Source organism: Poecilia formosa, unplaced genomic scaffold (assembly GCF_000485575.1).
Source record: "Poecilia formosa unplaced genomic scaffold, Poecilia_formosa-5.1.2 Scaffold136, whole genome shotgun sequence".
NCBI classification, from domain to species: domain Eukaryota; kingdom Metazoa; phylum Chordata; class Actinopteri; order Cyprinodontiformes; family Poeciliidae; genus Poecilia; species Poecilia formosa.
In genome coordinates, this window is record NW_006800075.1 from 980,193 (window position 1) to 1,004,747 (window position 24,555).

At 38.0% G+C, this 24,555-nt stretch overlaps 1 protein-coding gene across 1 annotated transcript in view; it reads right to left on the reverse strand.

Moving 5' to 3' along the window:
- Nucleotides 1-14,840, reverse strand: part of LOC103145140 (melanopsin-A-like) — a 32,514-nt gene extending 17,674 nt beyond the window's left edge. The window contains exons 1-4 of the mRNA XM_016676621.1: nucleotides 14,555-14,840; nucleotides 3,380-3,522; nucleotides 3,069-3,202; nucleotides 603-806 (exon numbers count right to left, since the gene is read on the reverse strand). Of these exons, the coding sequence (XP_016532107.1) occupies nucleotides 603-806; nucleotides 3,069-3,202; nucleotides 3,380-3,522; nucleotides 14,555-14,677 (604 nt within the window). The 5' untranslated portion in view covers nucleotides 14,678-14,840. The remainder of the gene's footprint in view (nucleotides 1-602; nucleotides 807-3,068; nucleotides 3,203-3,379; nucleotides 3,523-14,554) is intronic.
- Between the last annotated feature and the right edge of the window lie 9,715 nt (nucleotides 14,841-24,555).

The window sequence follows — 24,555 nt, forward strand, 5'->3', positions numbered from 1 at the left end:
CAAAATTTTCGCGAAACAGGCGGACGGAGCCTGGGGCTGCAAGGCTGGAGGCCTTGTCCTGTTAGGCTGTGATTTTATCTTTTCTTTTAATCTTTTTATTACTTTCTTTTTCTTTCTCACTGTTTAAAATTATGTAAAGCACTTTGAAATGCCTTGCTGCTGAAATGTGCTATACAAATAAAATTTGATTGATTGATTGATTGATTTAAAAGTTCAATACATAAAATCAGTTATTTAACAATATGAGGTGGTGTTTAATTTATTTTTAACATTGTATTTTTATACATTATTTTTATACATTGATGCTAGAGGTGCCCAAGTCTAGTTTTCCAGAGCTACTATCTGCAACTTTAGATGCATTCCTTCTCTAACACACCTGGACCATTGACTCATTATAAGCCTCTACAGAACTGAATGAGGGAAGTCAACCTTTTGTCTGGGGTGTGTTTTAGCAGGGATGCACTCCTGATTTGTACCATCAATGTGGCCCGTTGAGGGTGGCCAATATGCTGAAGTGGCCCTCAGTGAAATTGAGTTTGACACCCCTGATCTAAAGCTTTCAGAGAAAACGTTTCCAGCCGCCTGTCTGTGTTTCTGCTCACTCCAGCCGAAGAACGGGGGAAGGCTCCAGCCCATGGAGTAGAGCCAGGCCGCGGCCACGAAGCAGAGAGCTTTTCTGTGAGACATGACTCCCAGAGAGGCCAGCGGCCGGGTGATGACAACGTATCGGTCCACTGCGATCACCATCAGTGTCATCATGCTGCAGATGCCAAACAGCGCGCCACAGAAAGCGTACAGTTCACACCCTGGGAGGACAGGAGGCGGCAGAGGAGGAGAATATGTAGGAATAAATCTCAGCACTAATGATTTACTGCTTTAAATATTGGCTTTTCCTCACATCATGTTCTGTTTATTTATTTCCCCGTCTCAGTGGTTTGCAATCTTTACAGCCTAAAGAGCTTTTTTTTTTTTTACACAAACCATGCAAAATAAAACCGCAAATGTCACATAACGTTTTGATGAAAGATGAATATCTACTATAGGAAATTTGTGTTATTTTAAAGAGCCACCTTTTTATTTTTATTTCTACTTTCTAGGATTTAAAACAAAGATAAACATAAAATTTAGACAAAAGAAAAGGGAAATTATGTAAAGAAATAAAAAAAAAAGCACAAAGGATTCAACACAAATTCTTCTACTTCTTCTTCCGAGAATGCAATTTTCAGCAGTTTTATTTTCAAGTTCAACCACCTTAAAATGTTTTACAGTGCTGTGCTTTAATTGTCTGTGATTTATAATCCTGCTGGAGGAAATGAAAACAATGAATATTCTTGAAACAGGAAAATGTTCAAAGCAGCTTTAAACGCTCCAACATGGCTGGTCGAAAAGAACCTTAATTACACCTGAAAGGTTGAATCTGGTAAATAAGAAGAAGAAGACGGTACTTAAACACATTTTCATTTTTCAAAAGCACAGAAACCTGACAGATGCCTGCAGAAGTTATAAAAAATCCTGAAGCAGTTCAGAAATGCATCAAGGCCAAACAAGTGCTGAAGATGTGTTTAAAGAGCCTCATTTCTGATTTTTAAATGGATTCGCATCCTTTAGGAAACATTGCATTCAACAAATATACTTATGTTTTCTGAGGTAAATGGGTCTGGTTAGTTGGTTAGTTTGGAGAATATTTGTTAAATCAGGTCAGACTGAGCAGGAGAAGGTTAATAGAACATGCTGCTGATCTTCATGTTTTCACTTTACATTTCCTCTTTAAACTCACCTTCCTACAGCAGTGACTTTACGCAGATGAAAAAGATGAAAAAGTTCATCTTTTTGGGAAAGATTTAACTTTTAAATAAAAAGTTTCAGACTGAATGAACTTGCAGAGCTAAGTGCTAAATGTCTTTTGAATTTGACACAAGAAGCTGAAATTGCACAGATAAAAATGTGTTCAAAACTGTTTTTGTTTTTTTCTTTTACCTAAATGCTCATAGCTTTTCTTACATAGAGTTTCTTTCCACATTTAAAACCAGTTCCTTAGTGGTTGTAAAACAGAACTATTAAAACCAGATCTGTGACGCATGATTTCACCATATAAATACTTTGAGTACATTTTTGGTCCTTTATCAGTTTTATTTTGGTTTTTGTGGAGGATCACAGAGCAGGAAGACAGTTTGACAACACAAATCCCATCTCTAATCTCAGGATCCTTGCAGAGAGATGCCCCAATATCACAGCATCACAAATACGGAAATGGCATTTACAGATTCAGCGGAAAATGTCAGCGTTAATCACGGCTCTTTGTGAGACAGTTTCATTCTCCATGACGGCTGGAATACAAACAAAAAGCTAAACGATACGAGGCAGTGAGAACTTGTTATTCCAGAACAAACCCCACGTTTTATTAATGTTGAGGCCTTTTTATTTATTTATTCATTTTATCTGTAAGTGTGGGCGGGTCTGGCTGCCTGAGGGGGTTTTATTCTGGCCCAGTAGATCATCACTGGAATCAATTTAAAAGAAAAAGAAAAAAAAGTTATAAATTTTAGATACATTGATGCTCAGTGAAAACCTCCTGGTTATTCAACCAAATATTGATTTGCATTATTTGAGGTATGAAAGCTCTGAATATTTTTCATTATTTGGACTGTTTCTCATTTTCTGCTAATAAATACAAAAGTTTTGTTTGAATTTCAGAGACACGTTATCAGCAGTTCATAGAAAAAAAGAACAATGTTCATTTTACTCAAACTCAAACATATAAAAAGTAAAATCAGAGAAACTGATCATTTTAAGTGGTCTCTTAATTTTTTCCAGAGCTGAAGAAAATTTGTGATGATATTGTAATTTTGAATTTCCTTGTAAAAAGCATATAATAGAATAGAATAGAATAGAATAGAATAGAATAGAATAGAATAGAACATGCTAATTTTTGCTGAAAACCTTCATTTTAATTTATCCCAAAATGTTTAAATGTACTGTACAGTTGTACTGTTCTTCATTCCTCTACACTGCTGGAAATAAAAGATGAATTTCTTGTAAAACCCGACAGCGTTGTGAGCGAACATCACCTTTTTTCCCAAAGATCCAGTGTTTATGCATGCTGGTGATGAAGAAGATGGGCGTCTGGGTGAGACACATCAGGAAGTCTGTGACCGCCAGGTTGATGATGAAGATGTTGGACGGTGTCCGAAGGCTCCGACTTCTGCTCACACACACGCACACACACACGCACACCCCCCACCCACGCACACACACGCACACACACACGCACACCCCCCCCCCCGCACACACGCGCGCACACACATAGAGTGGTCGAAATACATCTTTAATTATTAGCTTATTGGACAATAATCATCAAGGATGAAAAAGCCTTGGATACCTGCTGAAAGCGTAAATGACCAGGAAGTTTCCCAGCATGCCTGTGATGCCCACAGCCAGGATGACGACGCCGATGGTGTAGTGGGCGTGAGCCGGGACGTTTACCGTCGGAAACACGTGGGCCGGGACGATGGCGTCCTGGTTCTGCACAGACAGAAACCAGAGATTTAAGGAAATATAAAGTGATGGCCCAGTTGGTAGAACTGCTGCTTTGCAGCAAGAAGATCCTGGGTTCAATTCCCGGCCTGACGTTTTTCTGCATGTGTGGCTTCCTCCCACAGTCCAACAACATGACTGTCAGGTCGACTGATCTCTCTACATTCTCCTTAGGTGTGTGTGTCTGGTTGTTTGTCCTGTCTGTTTCTGTGTTGCCCTGGCAACCCGTCTAGATGACCCCGCCTCTCACCTGTTGACCACAATGGGACAAGGGTTTATCTGTAAATAATGACAATTTTAATACAAGTTGGCTGCACAGTGGCACAGTTGGTAGAGCTGTTGCCTTGCAGCAAGAAGGTTCTGGGTTCGATTCCCAGCCCCGGTCTTTCTGCATGGAGTTTGCATGTTCTCCCTGTGCATGCGTGGGTTTTCTCCAGGTACTCCGGTTTCCTCCCACAGTCCAAAAAACATGTCAGGTTAATTGGCCTCTCCAAATTGCCTCTAGGTGTAAGTGTGTGTGTGCATGGTTGTTTGTCTCTGTGTTGCCCAGCAACAGACTGGCGACCTGTCCAGGGTGACCCTGCCTCTCGCCCAGAACGATAGCTGGAGATAGGCACCAGCACCTCCTGACCCCACTAAGGGCCAAGCATGTAAAGAAAATGGATGGATTAATACAAGTTTTGATTCAACTTTCCATTAAAAGTGTCATTATTTACTGAATAATGCAAAGTTGACACTTTTAATGGAATTTTTTATTCAACTTTGCATTAAAAGTGTCATAATTTACCAAGTGACACTTCATGTCTCCTTCATGTCTCCTTCATGTCTCCTTCATCTTCATGATGAAGGAGACATCATGAATGTTATATCCTTGACTGCTTTTCTTTTGTCTTTCACTGAGCTCGTTTCAGGCAGATGCTCAGCCACCCTCACATCCAGTCAGTCAGACATCACCACCAAGATTTCCTCAGCTGGGCCCGGTGTTTAACAGGAACACACACACGCACGCACGCACACACGCACACACACACACACACACATTTTCTGCTTAATCCTGGATGCGTTAGCCGTGATTTCTGTGTTTGACATCTGTCTCAGCAGTCCTACTTTTTTGGAGTTTTATCATCATGCAGCGAAAAGCGGGCATTTAGTAGCAGGTTGTGTAAGCCAGGGAGTGAAAAGGTCACTGGGACGTTGTACGGAAAGAAAGAACAAGTTTTCGATTCATGTCGTTTCTCTGTGTGGAATATAAACAGCTTCAGATCACTATTCACTCGCCCTGCTTGATCTCTTTATCTCTTGGTTTTCCAGCTGATTTCCTAGCTTTCCTCTCATCTTTTCCACGAAAATCTCTTTCTCTCTCTGTTCTACCTCCACTTCCTCTCTCCTGTTGCTTCAGCTCCTGCAGTTAAGGACCAGATTAACGCCGATCACATGGCAGACGAGGCAGAAAGGGTGAAATTCTCCCTGTTTTCTGTGGGATTTGAAGAAAATGGTGGGAAGTAACGTCCCTCTATGTTTTCTGTGGGTTTTTGTCTTGTAATTTGAATATAAATCGTCCGGTTGATGCTTAATTCACAGTGACATTAAAAACAGACAAGGATAAACAAATAAGATGAGAAAGATGGTGAAGATGAGATATTGACAAGGGGATGAGAGAAAACATGAGGTGACATAAATTAATTGAAGCAAATAAACTGGTAGAAACCAATCTTTTAGAGGAATACTTAGAGATTTTTTAATTTCCATCAAATCTTTTGGGTTTAACTCCATACATTTTTACATTTTTCACTGTAGTTTTCTAAAATTTTAACAAATTGTTTCAGACAGAACTTCTGTAAGGTTCGCTGAGATCAGGGACAAACATTTACATTGTTACACTCCATTTCGTAACTTTTGTAATTTCATGGTATGCTTTAGGTCACTGTCTATTTCACAGGTGTCAAACTCAAGGCCCGTGGGCCAAATCCGGTCCGCCACAGCTTTTTATGTGGCCCTCTAGGTTCTAGATTAAACACTAAATGTGCTTAAATATTTTGTTATCAATCAACTCAAAGCAGTTTTTATCTGTTTACTGCCAAATTATATCAGTCAGTCCCTTATTATTGTTGAAATTCACACAAAATCAACAAATCTACTCACTTTTTTTGCACTAATAGATAAATGGAGATTTTTTGGAAAGTTTTCAAAAACTTTCTTACTTGTACTGAACATCTGCCTCAGCCTTAATTGACGTCAGATTATAATACATGATCCATACAGCAAGACATGAAAAGTCACATTTACTGACATAAATAAGCGCAAATACTGCAAATATTTCCAAACACTTTGATGTTAATTGCAAAAAAATCAGAAAAAGTATCAATCTGAATAATAACTTTAATTTAATGCACTGCGATTAATTGGAATGTGTAATTCAATTGAAATTACTTTTTTTTTTTGGTAAATTGTATTGAGATGACATTTGTTGTGTGATGTGTGATGTCTTGAGATGTTCAACATTTTCTAATGCTTTGTCTCTCCTGCATCAAAACAACCCCACATCATGATCCTGCTTCTATCGTACTTCACATCTGCCATCATGTTCCCAGGCTTGCAAACGACGCCCTATTTTCTAAAATGTAAAATTCGTCGTTTTGGCCAAATACCACAAATCAGTCTCATAAAAAAATCCCAGTCTTTGTTCAAGGATTTCTCAGACATTGCATGAATGAATCGAAGCAACACTCCAGGTGTGTTTCTGAAGAGGGAATAACATTTTAACACGATTAAAGGTGAAAAAAAGTCAAATTTTCTCTTTTAAAAGTTGTCAGAAGCTTGCAAAGCCATGACATCGCCACCTCAGCTTTCCCAAATTGTTTACAGGGATTTAAATATTTATCTACAAACACTCTCTTCGTCAATCTGGTAGTAAGCAAATAGAAATAATTTTCCCTAAAGGTCATATTCAGTCTAGACTGATGTGTCGATTGTCTTTTTCTTGCATATGGAAATATTTGGACCCAGCTGTACAGCTGAAGGGATTTTCCTAATTGAGAACAGTCATGATTATATTCTGATTTATTTAGACAGCTTGGGCTCATTATCACAGTCTGTTGTCACTCAGATGCTCTTTTGACTCCTGAAAACACAGAACAACACAGCTGAATAATTACACTAATGAACAGGCTTATTTGCTAAAGGTGATGCAAAGATGATAGTATTTCAGTTTGAGGGTATTGTTTTGTGAAAAAGTTATGTCCAGATTTTTTGCTTTTTTTTGTAGCAAACTGAAATAATTCAGGTCATTAAGCCAATTTTGTTATCAAACAAAGATAATATGAGTACATACAAAGAGCTGCTGTCAAATTATTGTTTTTTAATCTACTAAATGAAATGCAAAAAACTTAGCAATTAGTTAGCAAGACTGCTGGAGACAAACATCAAGGATGAGCGTTATCCGCAGTGAACTGATCTGTAGAATCAAAAATCATATTGACTGTCTGACAGCATGAAGTAGGCTAAAAGATCTCAACATGCAACATCATCCAAATAATTAACTGTCAACACACAAAGTCACTGACGCCTAAAAATCTGGAAAATATTCCAAAGTTACTTCTAAACGAGCATTCACTCCAGTCCGGTTTAGTGCAATTTAGTCAAACTCTAGTCCACTTGTCTGGAAAGTCCAGTTCGTTTGGGGATAGTGTGAATTCGTAAGCAAACTTTGGTCCACCTAAAACCAATGTTACAGTTTGGTTGAAGTGAACTCCAGTGAAGTTCGAATGCATATGTGAATGCGAAGTGGACCATAAACCGCTCCAAAAGCAGGAAGTGGACTACAACGCATGGCATTCTGGGTAAATACAACAAAAACAAAGATGTGAGAGAGGAATGGTTTGTGCTCTTTTACCAACAACAAAAGAGAAAAACCCTATTACCGCTAAAATCAGATTCTTTTCCATCTTCTCCATGCTGTTTACATTTTATGAAAAAGGAAGTTGAGCTCAGTGTCTTCTTCTGTGGGTTTTGTGTCATTTTCTTTCAGTAGTTCTTGGTGTAGCGCCACCACAGGGAAGGGGAGGGACAGGTTTTTCAAAGGGTTTGGATCATTTAACACAGTGCAGTGAGAAAGCAAACTGCACCAGCCGAAAATGTAATAAATGTTGAAATTTTGTCTCAAAACCGACTCCACTGGATTATCAGGTGTGAAAACACCCTGAGACTTTGGGACGCAAGTAACCAACCTGAGATTCATAATCCACAACTGGAGAAATTAACTAAAATTACTCCAAGAGTTCATCAACCAGAAGGTCACAAAACCAGAACAACCTCTAAACTTGGTTGTTCTGGGTGTCCTTTGACCTCTGCTGAGGTCAAAGGACAAGTTTTAGCAATTGACCCAAAATGGCAAATCTCCAAACCAGAACCAGTGCTGACCAAAAAGAAACCAAATGTGATCTTAAGATGAAGGTCAAATGGAAGGTGATCACCATCAAGCCCCCTGATTGGTTTAAAATAGAAAAACATCAAAACAAGTGAACGTCTATCAATCAGCTGCACCATAATTTCCTCTAGGAGTTTTTTCAAGCTTCTCTCTCGTATTTATTCACATTGGTGCTTCGTTTTCTCTCATTTGAAAAATGTTGGTGGTTCCATCCCTTTCTGATGAGCTGTCAGTGACAAATCTGTCTTTCTAAAACCACGACGTTGCAACCTAATAACTATGCAAATAAACATTTCTCCCAGCGACATTTGAACACGGCTTTAATTCAAGAACCCATTGCTCACATCTTCACTGAAAACTTACTTTTTCAGGCTGTTTCTTGTGGCTTGTAATCATGTAACTGTCTGCTTGGAAAATCACGTCTATAATTGATTATCACTCATGTCATCCGCTTGCAGAAATGTTTTGATTCACACGTTTAAATTAAAACTGTTCAGATAGCTAATCGGATAAAACCCTGAGATTTTTGGCAGGGGTGAAGAGAGGCGGTTCCAACAAATATGTGGTTAATATCCCAGAGATATCCAGATAATCTTTGAGCAAATAACATCTGAATAGTAAGTACACAAAGTCAAGATTTTGTTTGAGTTCCTCAGATCAGTTAAAATCTCACATTTTCAATTGTTTCTAACATGACGAGTTCACTTCTCTGCCTGTTGAATGCCGATGAAAAAAACCCAAAAACTAATTAAGGAACAATGTAACGTTGTATTTGAAAGGATGTCCATAAGACTGACATAATACTGTTATAAAAAAGATACAACTGTTATGAACATGAAGGAGTCTTCATGAATGGTTACAACTGTTGTCATTAAGTGGCTTTCGGTAAATGACACTTTTAATGCAAAGTCGTACTAAAAGTTGCATTAAAAGTCTGCTAAAAGTGTCAACTTTGCATTAAAAGTGTAAAAGACACTTCGTGAAAACAGTCTTTTGGATTCTTTTGCTTTCAGTTGCTGCTTAAAAAGCTTCAAATGCCACAAATGCTGGACTCTGACTTGAGAAACATTTAACTTCACTCAATTTTTCTAAGTTGAGGAGATGCCAACTTCAAAAGAAAGTCCACCTCTAGTAAATGGGATGTTAAAAGACTTTACAGTTAAATTTAAATAACCAAATATCACACATCCTTATTTGTTTTTGAACAAATCTCCTATCAATAACTTTGCATGCACTTCCTACCAAAGCCACTAGAGGTCCCTCTAACTGATGCACTCATTCGCACTCATTCAGTCTGGGTTGTTCGAATTGGGAGGAATGAAGACATAGAAAAATAAACCTGAAGGGATGAAAATTGAGATTTTTAAGAAATCTATTAGCCTGTACTATTTGAATAAAACAGAAACATCTTTTGTTGTTCCTCAGAGGGGAAATTCTGAAGTACCAGGAGCAAAGTGACTGCCTGATAAATGCTGTGTTTGTAATTATTTCATTCTTTTAAAGATAGAATAACTGTGTTGTTCAGAGTGGATGTTCCAGTCATCCCGGCAGTTTCCCTCCAGTTTCTGAACGGTTTTCTGTTCTCTCCATATATTAATCTCCCATTTTCTTCATTTGTCTCATTAAGGGTAATGAATACTGTATGAGCTGCTCCCCCAGTGACCACAGAATCAGCCACTCCTCGAAAGCAAGGCCTAAATTAGCCAACCTGTATGGCAGAAAGAAAAGACGGAAGTTTTCCAGAACTGAGCTGATTCATTAACAAACTGGTAACTCTGGGTTAATTAAATTGGGCAGAAATTACATTTTGACACCACATCCACGTTTTAAATGTGACCTATATGCTTCTTTAATCAGGTTAGAATAGGTTTATGAACTATACAAAGCATTTTTTGTAGAAAATCATTCTTAGATAGTGAGATTTTTGTCTGGTCAGTTCTGCCTACTTTGAGCTCCTGTTTTAGGGCTACTTGTCACTTTAAATCCAAATAAGCTGCTGCTGGCCACACCCCCAACTCAACATTTACACTCACACATGAAAATGGCTGCAAACAGATGCACAGCTACACAACCGTACATCTTTGAAAAGCATAAGTACAGCCTTCTCCACAACTAACAAGAATGCAGCAAGTGGTTTTTTGGATGTTAAGTCAACAAAACACTTTTCCAGCAGCCGTTATGCAGCGCATACAGAGGCGAAACCAGCTGACCAAATGAGCTAGAGCTCCACTGGGGTTCCTAGTTAACAGGGATGTGTCTGCTGATTTGTGATGTCACATTCTGGAGATTTTGAAACGGCTCATTTTTCAGACACAAAAAAGGATTAAATTATCAGCCAAAGTTGGGACCCAAATGGAAGCATAAAAACATTTTAAAAAACGGGAGTTTTGAACAGGTCCCCTTTAAATTCAAAGTTAATGACAGTTAACCAGTATTTTATGATAAGCTCTTGCAGCCATTCACTGTTTTACTCTGATTACATTAAAGATTTAAAGACTCAAGTCCCAGACCTCAAGTTCAAGTCAATGTTTTTTAGTCCTTAGAGTTTGAACTTCCATAAGGAAATGTGTTGAAATGCTTAAAAAATACAACATTACAGGCTTGTAACAGATTTTGAAAACCCCATATTTATTTTAATAAACTCTCTTTTTGCTCTATGACCAGAGTACGGCCTAAAAGTGGATTGTGAAAATATATAAACTTGTCCTTAAAGAAACTGCAGAGATGAAACCTTTATCTTTCCAACAATTGCATCTGTCTCATAGTTTTCTTATCTGATGTGTGTCTGGGTTCCTGCTGAGCAAAACGTTTTCTATTTTCTCTTCATGTTTTGGACTCAGTTCAGATCCAGAGTGGAGCTGAAGGATCCTCCTCCAGCCTGTGGATTATTATATACGGTATAATCCCACTTTCAGACACTCAGATGATTCTTTGACTAAAATATTTACTTCACAAAATGGAAAGCACACATGTTGGATTTTCAATGCAACCACCAACATTATAGGTCTAATAATAAATATCGTGGACATATTTTCCAGGTCTATTTTGTCTTTATTTAGTCTATAAAAATACACCAATCATTGACCAAATTATGACCAATAAGAGGTGATATGAATAACATTAGAGCACCTATTAGTAAGTGAACTTTAACAGGCACCAAGTGCTTAATAAAGTTCATTATGTCATCAAATTTAATGTGTGGAAGCAGGAAAATGGGAATCCATAAAGATTCAACTGAAAGGAGCCAAACTGTAAAAGCTAGAATAGTCACAGCGTCTCTGAAACTGCAGCTCTTAAAGGGAGTTTCCCAGTCTGCTGCTGCTTGAACCGACGGCAAGGTCAAAGGTTAATTGATGCTAACGGGGACTGAAGGCTGGCCGGCGTGGCCCGATCCTGCAGGCAGGCTGATTCCTGAAGGCGTTGACGCTGGTCGGGTTGGAAAAGTTTAAGAATTGATCTTGCGTCACATTTTGGAAGCAGATTGCTTGTGCTGCGTTCACTCAGCAGGTCTTGATGCTCAATTTGGAGTTTTGCTTCTTTTTTTTATTGCCTGGTCTTTCAAACTACAAGTCACCACAATCAGACTTCTGAGTGAACGATTTAAGACTTCAAAGAAACCTGTTAACGCAGAAGAATGGTGACAGCAGCTCGTTGTTTACAGAAGTAAAAACACAAAAATACTTTTGGAAGTTGTCTTTGTTTTTGGTTTTTTACTGAATTAGGACTCTTTTGCACCACAGAATCCAAAAATGCCATCCATTTTTTTCAACCATATCAGGTTTTTATTCTAATTTGATTTAGAGAAATCTGATCTTCTGACTAAATTGATGACATTTTTGTAACATTATCAGTTCATTTCCGTGAATATTTCTCATCCAGAAAAGGTTTTAGGAGAAAAAAATTGGTTTTCTAACAGAGTGTATTAATTAAATGATAAAACTTGGATTTGGGTAAATTGAATAATAAACACAGGTAATGGTAAGTACATGTAAATTGAACATTACGTATTTATTGGGGCATGAACTTCTGTTCCTTTGAAATGTCTCTCTTCAGAGTCCAAAAGTAATCAGGCGTCATCCCAAACTAATACGTTGCTCAGTTCAGAAAGTTGACCCGATTGAACAAAACCAACGTGATTTTTGGATTCAGCCCATCAAAATCACCATAAAACAGTTGAAAAACCCCAGACAATTTTTTGGGTTATTAATGGAGCGATCTACTTATCGACTTTAAAGTTATTCAGCAATCGGAGCCGACAAAATGATCACAAAATCATAACAGTCTCCACCATCTAAAACACCAACAATGGGTTTGTGGAAACCAAACCATGTAAGAAAGTAAAAGATGTTCTGGTTTTCTGTCACAGCTGGAGCTGTGGACACGGTTTCAATGGGGAAAACGTGGCACCAGGATGCATCATGGGAAGAAAGAAAGAAGGAGACCATGTGTTGCTCTGGGTTTTGGAAGCAAAATATTATGCCTGAATAGTGTATGTTAAATTTTTTATGTTTTATCCTACAAGATAAAGAATCCAAATTCAGAAAAATCAAAGATTTAGGAACTTAACTGATGTTTTCCCCATTTGATCAACCGTTTCGCTCAGTTTGCCTCTGCAGATCTCCTTTTCATAGCAACACATTATTGTTTTGTTGCTTCTTACTTTCATTTCTCTCGTGCAAACAAACAATCGTGTCCCCATGAACTTAAACCATGGTGTATTTTTAATAAGTATTTTCATGAGTTATGTTCATGAAGGGTTAAAAAAATGCTCACATCTCACATATACCCAAATAAAAAGTTTGTGTTATTCTCTGTTTCCAACTGTTTGGATTATAATCTGCATTTGGACCTATCAGATTTTAGGAAATGTGTGAGATTATGACCCTTAATCAGGGCAAAATGAGTTTTTGTAATGAAATAGTTTTTATTGGTGTTGAAAAGCAACTTTCTTTTTTTACAGTGGACCCTGAAAAACAGATTATCTGCTGTCAAAGTGCTTCAAACTCTCCCTCTGGTTGGGATATTCTGAAAAAGTCAGGTGCAGAGACACACAGAGCAGGTCTGAAAAACAAAAAACTTCAGACTTGACTAAAGCTTGTGACGTAAAGACTTGTGGCTCGTCTTACACTCGTAGTTTGAGACTTATAAACAAGCTTTTCTTCAAATAATCAGTAGTGAAATTAATTAGACAGGAATTACAGGCTGACATGTGATGTATGCGCATATTTTACTCTGAAAGAAATGACCACCTTTCACATCTCTTGCTGTTAACTAGCTGCATCATTTAACATATATTATGAAATTCAAAAGCACACCTTGCGCTCTTTATTCAGATATAAAACGCTTCCTGGCATTTACTCACTACACTGTACCTCAAATTACAAAAATCTAAAACGTTAAACATGCTTAATGTTCAAAGCGACAACGTTTTTAAATGTAGATTTATGGCAGAACATTGTTAAAACTCTGAATAGGAAGAAATAAAACTCAAAACTATATGTAGCTCAGTATTATGATAATATAGATTAACAGGGGTTAACAAAGTCATTACAAAAACAAAATAAAAGTCAGCTTGTTGGATTTATTCAGAAAACTCCTTGAACTCAAATCTACATGGATAAATATTAGCATTTTCAAAATATGCACTCTTTAGCAGTATTTTTTATGATGAATTTAATGTCAAAAGATTAAATGAAATAGATTCATTAATGCCTTAAAAATCAATAAATAAAAATGATATTTGAATGGCTACAGGTTAAAGTTTTGAATTTATAGCTCAAAGTAATGGAGAGTTATTGACAGGATTTGAAGGTAGAAAATGCAGAATGATTGAATTTTACCAAAAACATGAAGACAATGCATAATTTCTCATCTCTTCCCTGTTTCACCTTCCACTTTTTTATGCTTCCAAATGATTATCAAGCTTATTGTATCACTTATCTCTCTCTTCAATGACATTTCCCTCCAGAAAGGTTATCATTTACGGCAGACAAAACAATTACAGGCTATTATAAACTCAGAATGGTTCGAAAATATGAATGGCTGCGTGAAATTCACCGTGAGAAAAGCGACCAGCCTTTATCACAGAGTGTTTCTTATATATGTGGATGTACTTTCAGGTATATTGTGTGTGGAAACGCGCTCTTTGGGAACGTCAGTCACGCATAACTGCACGCACACATGACAGTTTTTTTTTTTTTTTACAAGACTTGGATGAACCACCCGCACTCTGCCTCCATTCAGGTGCGGTTATGAATGAAAAGAGCGGAGCAACAGGAAGATCCGTCAATCATTCAAGTATCCATTCATCCACTCACGGCTGGTTAATCCTACACTTTCTATGATCAGTTTTAAATTGTAATTATGTTCTTACAATGATATCCACGTAAAAATATTACAATATTTTACAAGACGGTAGAAAATTATATCAATAAGCAGCATTTCCCCAGTTTTTCCCAGCTGTGTTGAGCTGGATTTGGCGCCTCTGGATCAGATTCTGATGCGCATTTCAGAAGCGCACAGCAGCTCCCCAGTCACGCAGACAGTTGTTGCGTTCAGATCGGCTGAAAACAGGAAACAGATGCGGACACTTACAGCTGGAGCCACCGGGGACACCTCCATGAGCCGGTGCGGGTTGATGGAGCTGATATTCCAAGGCGCGCTGCCGGTTGGGTCCGGTGTCGGAACCACCGGTCCGATATGGAGCCTGGAATCCATCCGCGGACCAAACAATGGAGAGCCCCTGAATGTGCAAGAGAAGTTTATTTGAGATGTTTTGAGCTTGTCTGAGGTGGTTTTAGGAGTCCGAGCAGCCGGTCATCCTCTCCATGCAGCTCCTACATCCTCCTCAGAGAAACTGGAGTACAACAGCTGTGCAGCGGTGGGAAACACTGCGCTCTCTCTCTCTCTCTCTCTCTCTCTCTCTCTCTCTCTCTCTCTTTTCCTCTGTCTCTCACTCCGTTTCTCATCAACTCCGCGCTCCGGGAAAGCCTCAGACTGTGTTAGTGGGTCCCTGTGCTGTGTGCGCAAATAGATCTAACCTTTGTTCTGTTTATTTGTTTCACTGCTCATTGAAGAAATCAGCAGTTCTTTCTCAATTTGTGCCACATCAAACCCTGCTGATCAATTTACAAACATCCCCATTGATCTGTTGATCCATGATCAAGAAAGAAATTATGATCTGAAAAGTAGGCAGCACATATATGTCAAATTTGCTGACACACCTAGTTTAAAAAAAAAGAAAAGAAAGTCGAACATTTGTGAACAAACAGCCCATAAAAAACGAAACATCAAGGAAAGAAGTGGTTGGGTTATAAACAAATATCCCATACATTGCAAACTTTGCATTAAAAGTGTCATTATTTACCGAATGGCACTTCATGACAAATGTCATAGCCATTCATAAAGACTTCTTTATGTTCATGACAGGTGTTATGTCATGTTTATGACAGAGTCATGTCAATCTTATGCACACCCCTTCAAATAAAGTGCTACCACACTTTGTTTTCCTTCAACTCCACAGCTGTACACAACTTTGGGTTAACCTTGTAGCTTAAATCCCAACACAGTAAGTCATAAACATGGCAAAAGTTTATGAAAATGTTTAAAGGAAATACTTGTGACAGAGATAAGATTGAAATGCAGCTGAGGTGCAACGTCACAGCTTAAGAAGCGGATTGTAAAGGAAGGATTAGAGTTTGCATTTCAGGCTTGATTTAGACAGATTTTGAGAGGATGTGCATCTAATATCATAATCCCACACAACGACAGAGATGATGAGGGAGAGAGTTGGAAAAGGGATAACAGAGTGAAGGAGGTATTAATAGAAATACAGAACTCAAGATATTGTTTCTATGTCGTCTGTTTCTAACAATCAATCAGTTTTATTCTAAGTGGACATGGAAAAGACAACAGGAAAGTTTCCTATTCAGAAAACTTATTTTCAATGCAGACTAATTCTACACATCACTCTCACAGATTAGAAATACTTCTCATTTCTTTTTACCTTTTAAAGGTGTCTAGATCAAAACTTCTTCACATATGAAGAATTGAGATCATGAGACCTAAATGTCATTTGCAAAGGAGACCTGGGCTGAAAATATGCAGCATGCATCAAAATGGTTACACAGATCAAAAATAATAATAATAATAATAATAATAATAATAATAATAATAATAATAATAAACAGCACATTAAAACAATAATAAAAAACAAAACAATTAACAGATTCACCTCGCTTGTTCTTAATATTTGTGAAATATTTCCAAAAAAATAAGATCTGACATGTGCAGATTGGAGACGATTTCATGCTGCAGGAGTCGTAATGGTGAATGACTGAACATAGGGTAACGGTAAGACTTTATTTAAAGTGAAGACTGACATGACACTGTCGTAAACATGACATAACACCTGATATGAACATGAAGGAGTCTTCAAAAATGTTCATATAACGCGTCATTTAATGCAAAGTTCCATTAAAACTTGCATTAAAAGTAGGGCTGTAGTGATACAATAATCTCACGATACGATATGACACACAATATTCTGCTCACGATGCAATATATATTGCAATATTCAGCAAACGATACGATTCAATACACTTTTGCGATTTTCTGAAAGATTTTAGAGGGACAGAGTGATTTTGGTGACATTTTGTGACTGTTATAGAGTTGGACTGAATTAATTTAACTGAAAACTAATTAAAAGCACCAACTACACAATACCTGGCTCTGGTTGGACATGGACACAGACTTGAAGTCGACAGCTGGACCAAATGAATCAAAGAAGTGGAGAGAAAACATGTTTCTTTTAATTGAAACAGTACAAACTGTAGGTTACATGCATTTGTAAAGTAAATAAAGTGCACCAAGTACCTGCTCTGAATAGTTTGATACCTTTTTAACCTTGACACTTAACATCTGAAGGAATCACTCTAAGCCTGATGACCTAATCACTCTCCCAGCGAAGCAAGCAGTGAGTGAGCAAGGTGACGGTTGGACGTTACGATACTTGCGGATGAATATCGATTTATTTCTAGGAAAGAAAATATCGATATATATCGCAAAATCGATATTATAACACAGCCCTAATTAAAAGTGTCATTATTTACCAAACGACGCGTGGTGACAACACTGACTCCTTCCTGTTCATATCAGGTGTCATGTTTACATCAGTGTCATGTCAGCCTTATGCACACCCCTTCAAATAAAGTGCTACCAGGAACTAGCAAAAGAAAATAAATGTTTTTATCCCAGATGGAAACAAAGTGCAGCACAGAAGACATAAAAAACACTAAAATTACAAACATAGAATAATAAAATACAAAATACTTTGAAAACACACATAATCAGCCATGCAAATATGCTATAATAAAACAACAACAAACCAAAATCAACATCTTGTTGGTGTCAAAATGCAAGGAAAAGAATCGAGTTTAAAGAAAAACAGGCAGAGATGCAGCATGTCTGTTTTACATGGGAAGCTACTTCACATTTTAGGTCCTACCAGCACAAACGTAGTGTCCCTAAAGAGCTTCAAAATGTACGAAAAACCTGTGTAATGAAGATAAAAAATAAAAATTGTGCTGCAGGATTTTGTGCTGTTTAACCTAGACCACAACAGTCTACAAATTCACAGCATACAACCTTAAATTTGTTGCTACATTGCCCAGTCTATTCTTCTTTTTTTTCTTTGTCTTTTCAAAGAAACTCAAGGTGATATTTTTCCTGCAGCTAAAGGAAACAATATTGCTTAAAAAAAACTTCACTTTGAAAAACTCAACTCGATCCTTTCAGGAGGAGATAGATTTACGAAGAGCTCCTTGTTCTACCTGAAAAAAGATTATTGCGTAAAAAAAAAAAAAAACCCACACACAACCAGAATGGTAGAAGAATGAAATGTCGTGGAGATGGGAACAGACTGACACATTCAGAACGAAACACCAAACGCCATGTGGAAAATCACCCATTTTTGGGCTTCATTGTGGAAAAGTACAAATCTTTTCCAACGTGGGGACAGACTGAAACATGGACCAGGTGAGATGCAAGGAAGACGGGTTCTAATTTTAAGAACGAAATAACACAAATTACAAATGTTTTTTTAAGGTAAGTACACACTAACATCAATCAATCAATCAAGTTTTATTTGTACAGAACATTTCAGCTGCAAGACAGTTCAAAGTGCTTTACATCATAAAAATACAAAACCAAAAAGAGAAACATTACATTTTGCCATCGTTACTCATCAAAATGTTGGTCAGCGTTTCATTTATTGTGCTTCAATAGCAACTCTAAACAGGCTGGTTTTCAGTCTAGATTTAAAGGAACTCAGTGTTTCAGCTATTTTATAGTTTTCCAGAAGTTTGTTCCAGACTTGCACATAAAACCAAACGACAAAGTAGCAGAAAGACAAACACATGTGCATATTCACTCAATTTTAATATGGGAATGGTCACTGTTAAAACACGGTGAGAAATATGTGGTAACTATATACATTTCAGTGTTTTTTAAGTTAAACTAAAACATTTTTTGTTGCCCACAGAAGAAGTCTGAATGAATTAAAAGCAACAGTTAAAATGTATTTAATTCAACATGCTCAAGCCCTTCTGTTGGACAGAAAGGCCAATAATCTACTAATTTGTCAGAGAATCATTTCGCCACTGATGTTTCCCAGCTGCTCTTAAAGGGAACAAAGGGTCACTGGAGATACAACAGAAGTGGGCAAGGACACTAACCAGGAACACGCTGCGGTCGCGGCTGCCGGCTGAAAAATCAGCTGCTCGTTTCACCTCGACAGATCCAAGATGACATTTAGCTGCCAGCGTTCTGCCCTGCATTTGAATAGAGGAAAGACTCGAGACGCTTGGAGCTCCACTATAATGGCTGATTGTCTGCAGCAGCAGCAGAGGGATGTTCAAGAATGTAAGCATGACCATCCTGCTGGGTGTTGTTCGAAGTCTCAAACTCATGGCCTACTTCCACTTATCTTTTTTTGTTGTTGTTATTTTCACATTGTGACACATTAACTCCTACTTACATCAATCCAGCCAAAACGACAGCTCACCTTTTGTCTCTCATAAGCTCAAACTCTGTCATGACGCTTACAGCTCAATTTTAAAGCAAAAACTGTTTTGCAGAAGTATTTATACCCATCGTACCTACCGCAATATAACTGATTTTGTTACAGACAATTGTGAAGAAGAAGGGACTTTTTTTTTTCTTCAATATTCTTTGGGGGAAAAAAATCTGAAAAGTGTTTTTTTTGTTGTTTTTTTTACATAGTTGAAATTACGCCTAGGCCTTGCAAACACATGAATATGATTGTTTTAGCTAAATGGTGGTCAATTCCACATTGCGTTAATAGGCAACCTCCTGCGTTTTTTAAATGTTCCCCAAGCTCAACACACCTCAATGAAATAAGTAGCAGATTACAAGATCTCTGGAAAAAAAACCTTCATGATTTACTGATGAGGTAATCCAGCCGTTAATTCAGCTGAATCAGAAACATGCAGGATGAAGGCTGCAGACACATGGTATAACACATCCTCCTTTCTTCTGCTGCTCCACATTCCCCTGACTAATTAACCTGCATCCAATGTCACTCTCCACTCTCCCATCACTGTATTAACTCACTGGTTTCCATTATTCTTGACTGGACGGCTCCATATCCTGCTTTCCTTATACAAAATCCGTAAGTTTTCTGCTCCTGTAGTTAAACCTTCCAATATCCTGTCTGCATTTTATCCTTCTCTCATCATATGAAGTTGGATTTATGCACATGCACATCGAAATTTTATATGTAATTCACTAAGTACTTGAACGTTTCAGGTTGTAATGAGACAAAGTGAGAAAAAGTGGTGGGAGTCCTTTTGTAAGGCAGTGTAGAAATGTCTCTATTGCTGCTTTAGATTCAGTCGAGATGACTTGGGTCCGGAAAGCTAACCGTGGATTAAATTTAACCCAGTGGGAAATCAGTTTCTTGCTCTGCGTTAAAACAGGAATTCAAAGACGAGATCTTGCAGTGTGTTGCTGCCGCGTTTTACGCTTCTGTCACAACAATCATGAGTCAACCACAAAAAAACCACACAACAGATTAAGGTTTGTTTCGTCCTTCATTTGCATCACTTGAACTAATAAACCCATCCTTGCTGTGTTGCTGTTGTGCATTTGTTAAGACGTTTTTCACAAAGCGGCCCTGTGGCAGCAGTGAGACCCGCAGTATAACTGGTCCCATGATGCCGTGTTCTGGCTGATATTAAGAGGATCAGAATCTGGGTCTGGACTTACACAATCATTATACAAACAGAACAACTAATACAAAGAAGAAAACAATGCCACTCTGTGCGGAATGATCCTTCCTGTCCTTTCACTCGTCGTTCCTGGTTCCTGGTCCGGGCTGCCCAGGATTTTCCCAACTGGGTTTCCTCACGTCAGCCGAGCTCTTTCAGGCCGAGTTGTTCATTTTGTACAGGATGTTTCATGTTTGCTTGTCGTTACACGTGTCAATAAACACCATATATCCACTGGAATGGCGCAAGAAGCTGATAGAACAACATTCCTCAGAGAATATCTGATGACACAATGAAAACGCACAAATATTTGTGGCTGAACAAACCAAAGCCTGGAGGAATGACTCAGCTGAATCCCAAATGAGATCTCTTACATGGGATCCATTATTAAAAAAAACAGAAAAAATTCACATTTGTGTTTTTGTACCTTCAATTGAGTCTCAACAGCTTCTAAAAACAACCCAAGTGCTTAAAAACAAACACCAAGCCATCATTTGGCAACAAGTTAAAGGTTTTTGACCTGAGTGAAGTTGGCCCTCTCATCTTCTTCAAATCACACACATTTGTGCAGCTGTCATTTTAAAGACAGTAAGAAATGTTTCCAGAGGTCATGAAAGGTCAACCAGACGCCCCATCTTCTTCAAATCAGACAAAATGAGTGTCAATTAACTCGACTACATTTGTCCAGCAAAATTTTTGCTTGTGCTGCTTTGGCTTTGAAGATATTAATGAAAGTTTGAAGGTAATTTTGATTTTGTAAAACTGGTGGAGCTGGTTGACCTTTTGACCTTTACATTTTCATTAATATCTTCAAAGCCAAAGCTGCAAAAACCAGCACAAATGCATCAGTCGAGTTGATTGACACCAGCTTTGTCTGATTTGAAGAAGGGAAGGTCTGTTTGGCCTTTCATGACCTTTGGAAACATTTCTAACTTTCTTTAAAATGAAAGCGGCACAAATGAAATTTTTTATTGCACAAACGTTTGACAAAATTTTTGTCTGATTAGAAGGTGAGGGGCCAACTTCACTCAGGTTATTTTTTTTTGGTGTCTGGAAATCGACACCAAAAACTTTTTAATCACATTTAATGTTGTTACCTAGCAACCACAGCCATGCCAGCCTGTCACCTAGCAACCTAACCTGAGCTCCTGAATGGTTGGCCACTGTACGGTTGGCTTACCATTTAGAAACTGCCTGCTGCGTTCTTGTTGGTTGTGCAGGAGGCTCTACTTCTGCTTTTTAAAGATGTACAGTTGTGTACTTGCGCATCTGTTTGAATCCGTTTTTATGTGCGAGTGTAAATGTTGAATTACTTGGATTTAAAGTGACAAGAGGTAAAGCAGTTCATTCTGAAGCGAGCTTATAATAGGCAGAACTGACCAGACTAAAATGTCATTATCAAAGAACGACGTTGTACAAAAAATGTAATATGTTTTGCATAGGCCACAGACTCATCCTAACCTGTTCAAGGAAGCATAATTGGTTACCCTTAAACGGTGTGAGCTGTTGGATTTGTTCAGCGAAAACAGAATCCTCTTCAACACCATTTGGGTTTAAACACTCGCTCTTCTCCAGAGCATCAGAGGGTGCAGAGAATACCAATAACACTAATTAAGTTTGAAGTTCTTTTGTCTGACACTGGAGAACAGGCTGTTGGCAGAAATACATAACATACATAATTTAGTTTCCATTAATTCAATGAGATCGACTTTAAAGTGACTTAATTTATATGTACAGACGACCTTGGCTGCCCTCCTGAGAAGAAGGGAACTGGAAAAACAGACACTGGTTCTTTAAATCTTTGCACTGTTTTCTTGGAAATGGGAACTCTCTTTATTTTCAAGTTTGAAGAAGAACTTTTAGTCATGGTAAAATGAAAGAGAACTCTGTTTCAGTTTAGATCTCTTTGACGGCATTTAAAATAATGCCGCCATGTTGCACTGCTGCGGTTCTGGTTGTTTCAGGCCAAGCTTTTCCCAAATGTTTCAGGCCAAGCTTTTCCCAAATGTTTCAGGCCAAGCTTTTCCCAAATATTTCAGGCCAAGCTTTTCCCAAATGTTTCAGGCCAAGCTTTTCCCAAATGTTTCAGGCCAAGCTTTTCCCAAATGTTTCAGGCCAAGCTTTTCCCAGGAGTATTTGTAATGAAGTCCAAATACTCCTGGACTTCATTCCAACTGAGTTTTAGGCCTTTATTTAGGAATAAAGCTCATAAAGTTGTAATATTAGGACTTGTTTCTCATAATACAAGTTTATTCTTGTATTTTTCAACTGTAGTCTCGTGATACTATGACTTTATTCTTGTACTATGACTGAGTTTGTATGATTTTATTCCTGTAATTTTATGACTGTTCTCATACATTAGTTGTTGTTTTTTTTACTTTGCATTGCCTTAATGCTCCATTGTACTTCATAAACCGCCTAAGGAGCAATTCTTACCTACAAGAGCGACATTTTGCTGCTTCTCTTCTTTTTCCAGTATTGTGAGTTAAACCTTCGAAATTTGGGAACGCATCAGTCGAGAGGCAAAGCAGAGAGACAAAGTCAAGTAGTTGCTCCTGGTCAGAAGTACCAGAAAGACGATGCAAATCTATTGGCAGCAAAGACTGGAAATAAAACATACGTAGAGCAAAGGGAGGCAAGTCTGAGCCGATGGCATCATGGGTATATCTGAGTGAGAAATACGGTAAAGGGACGTTTTAATCCTGCCCTTTAAAAGTAGACAGGGTGTCTGGCTCATTTACAACAGTGTGAGCTGGTTCTGCCTGATAAAATAAAGATCAGCCTCTCGTTCTGATTTCACATAATCTGGTTCCTACGAGTGAAACGCCAGTTTTCAAATGATATTGAAACTCTGAGCCTGAGCCTTTTAAGACAAGAGAGCTTGGTGATTCATGCCAAAAAAATGACACTTTCTGATAACTATCCTGCCTCGTGACTCAGACATTTCATTTTGTTTTCAGAAAACGTTTTGTTACCTCGACTCCACTGATTTTTCCTATCCATTGAGAGGCCTTTTAAGCCATTTTGTGTCCATTATTATGGCAAGAGTTAACAGCTGTGAGGGCAATGCCAGCGCTGTTAATTTGATATGACATGGTGTATAATTAGCACGCTGCTTGACATTTCACATGTCATTTCAATGCATGTTCAACAAATCAGAGCCAACAATGCATCAATTCAGAAACATTAACTAACATGCATAACGACAAGGGATCAGGAAAACGTAGCAGCATCAGAGGTATAAATTAAAAGGTGTAAAACAAACTGGATTTCATTCAAATGCAGGAAGTTTTTGTATTGTTTGGTGGCTCAGAACATTTTTCTGTTTTTGAGTCAGGCCGGTTTGCCAACCCATCATCTCTCTCTAGTTTCTTTTTAAATAATCTCTTGGTTGTACGGTTTTGTTTTTGTTGGGGTTTGGGGAGAAGTTATGAACAGGACAACAGAATTTTTTTAATAGAGGATAGAAAAACATGGAGAAATAAATGAAATTTTAGTCCAGATGCAGCTTCTCTTTGTTACGAAGCCCTCCGGGGGACATGGGAATTTTTTTTCCTTTTGCGTTCCCTCACAATAATCTACTAATCAGTTCATGCAGCATAATTGAATACTGTAAGCCTTTTTTTATGGTGGCTGCTGTACTTCCTGCTTTAATACAAGGTTATGTAAGGTTTTTCCATGAATGCTAATATCTTGTTGTGAAATATCTGATGTTTTATATCTTTTTCTTTAGTACAGAAAGACACCACAAACCTATGATATAAACAGAAACTTTCCGTAAGTAGGAAAGAAAGTTAATAAGTAGAAAGGCTTATTACCCCGCGATAATAAATCAGTAATACTCCAAATAGTTTGGATGTATTTTTATTTATTTCTTACTTCTGGAAAGTTTCTGTTTCAGAGTATTCAAGTAAACCCTTGTAGTTGTTGTTATTCTGTTGAGTGAAGTGCCACAGGCCCCTTTGGCCCCCCGTAGTTTACGGCCCTGCCCAGAAATCATCTGATCCCACCAGACATTCATGCTGAACCTGTGACTGTCGTCTCTCTTTTGTCGCCATCGCTTTCGCTGAGGCACAACCAAAGCCTTTGACATTTAGACAAATAACTGCACTTGATTTTTTTTTTTTTTGCCCATCATCTGAATAAATCCAGTAATAATCTGTTTTTACTCCTCAGTTTTTAAAATGACAATTATGACATATTAAGTTTAATTTATTTCAAACACATTAACAATTCAAATGCCATGATATGAATTTGGATGACTATTTGTTAGAAAAAGAGGCAGACAGAAGAATAGTTCAACCTGGC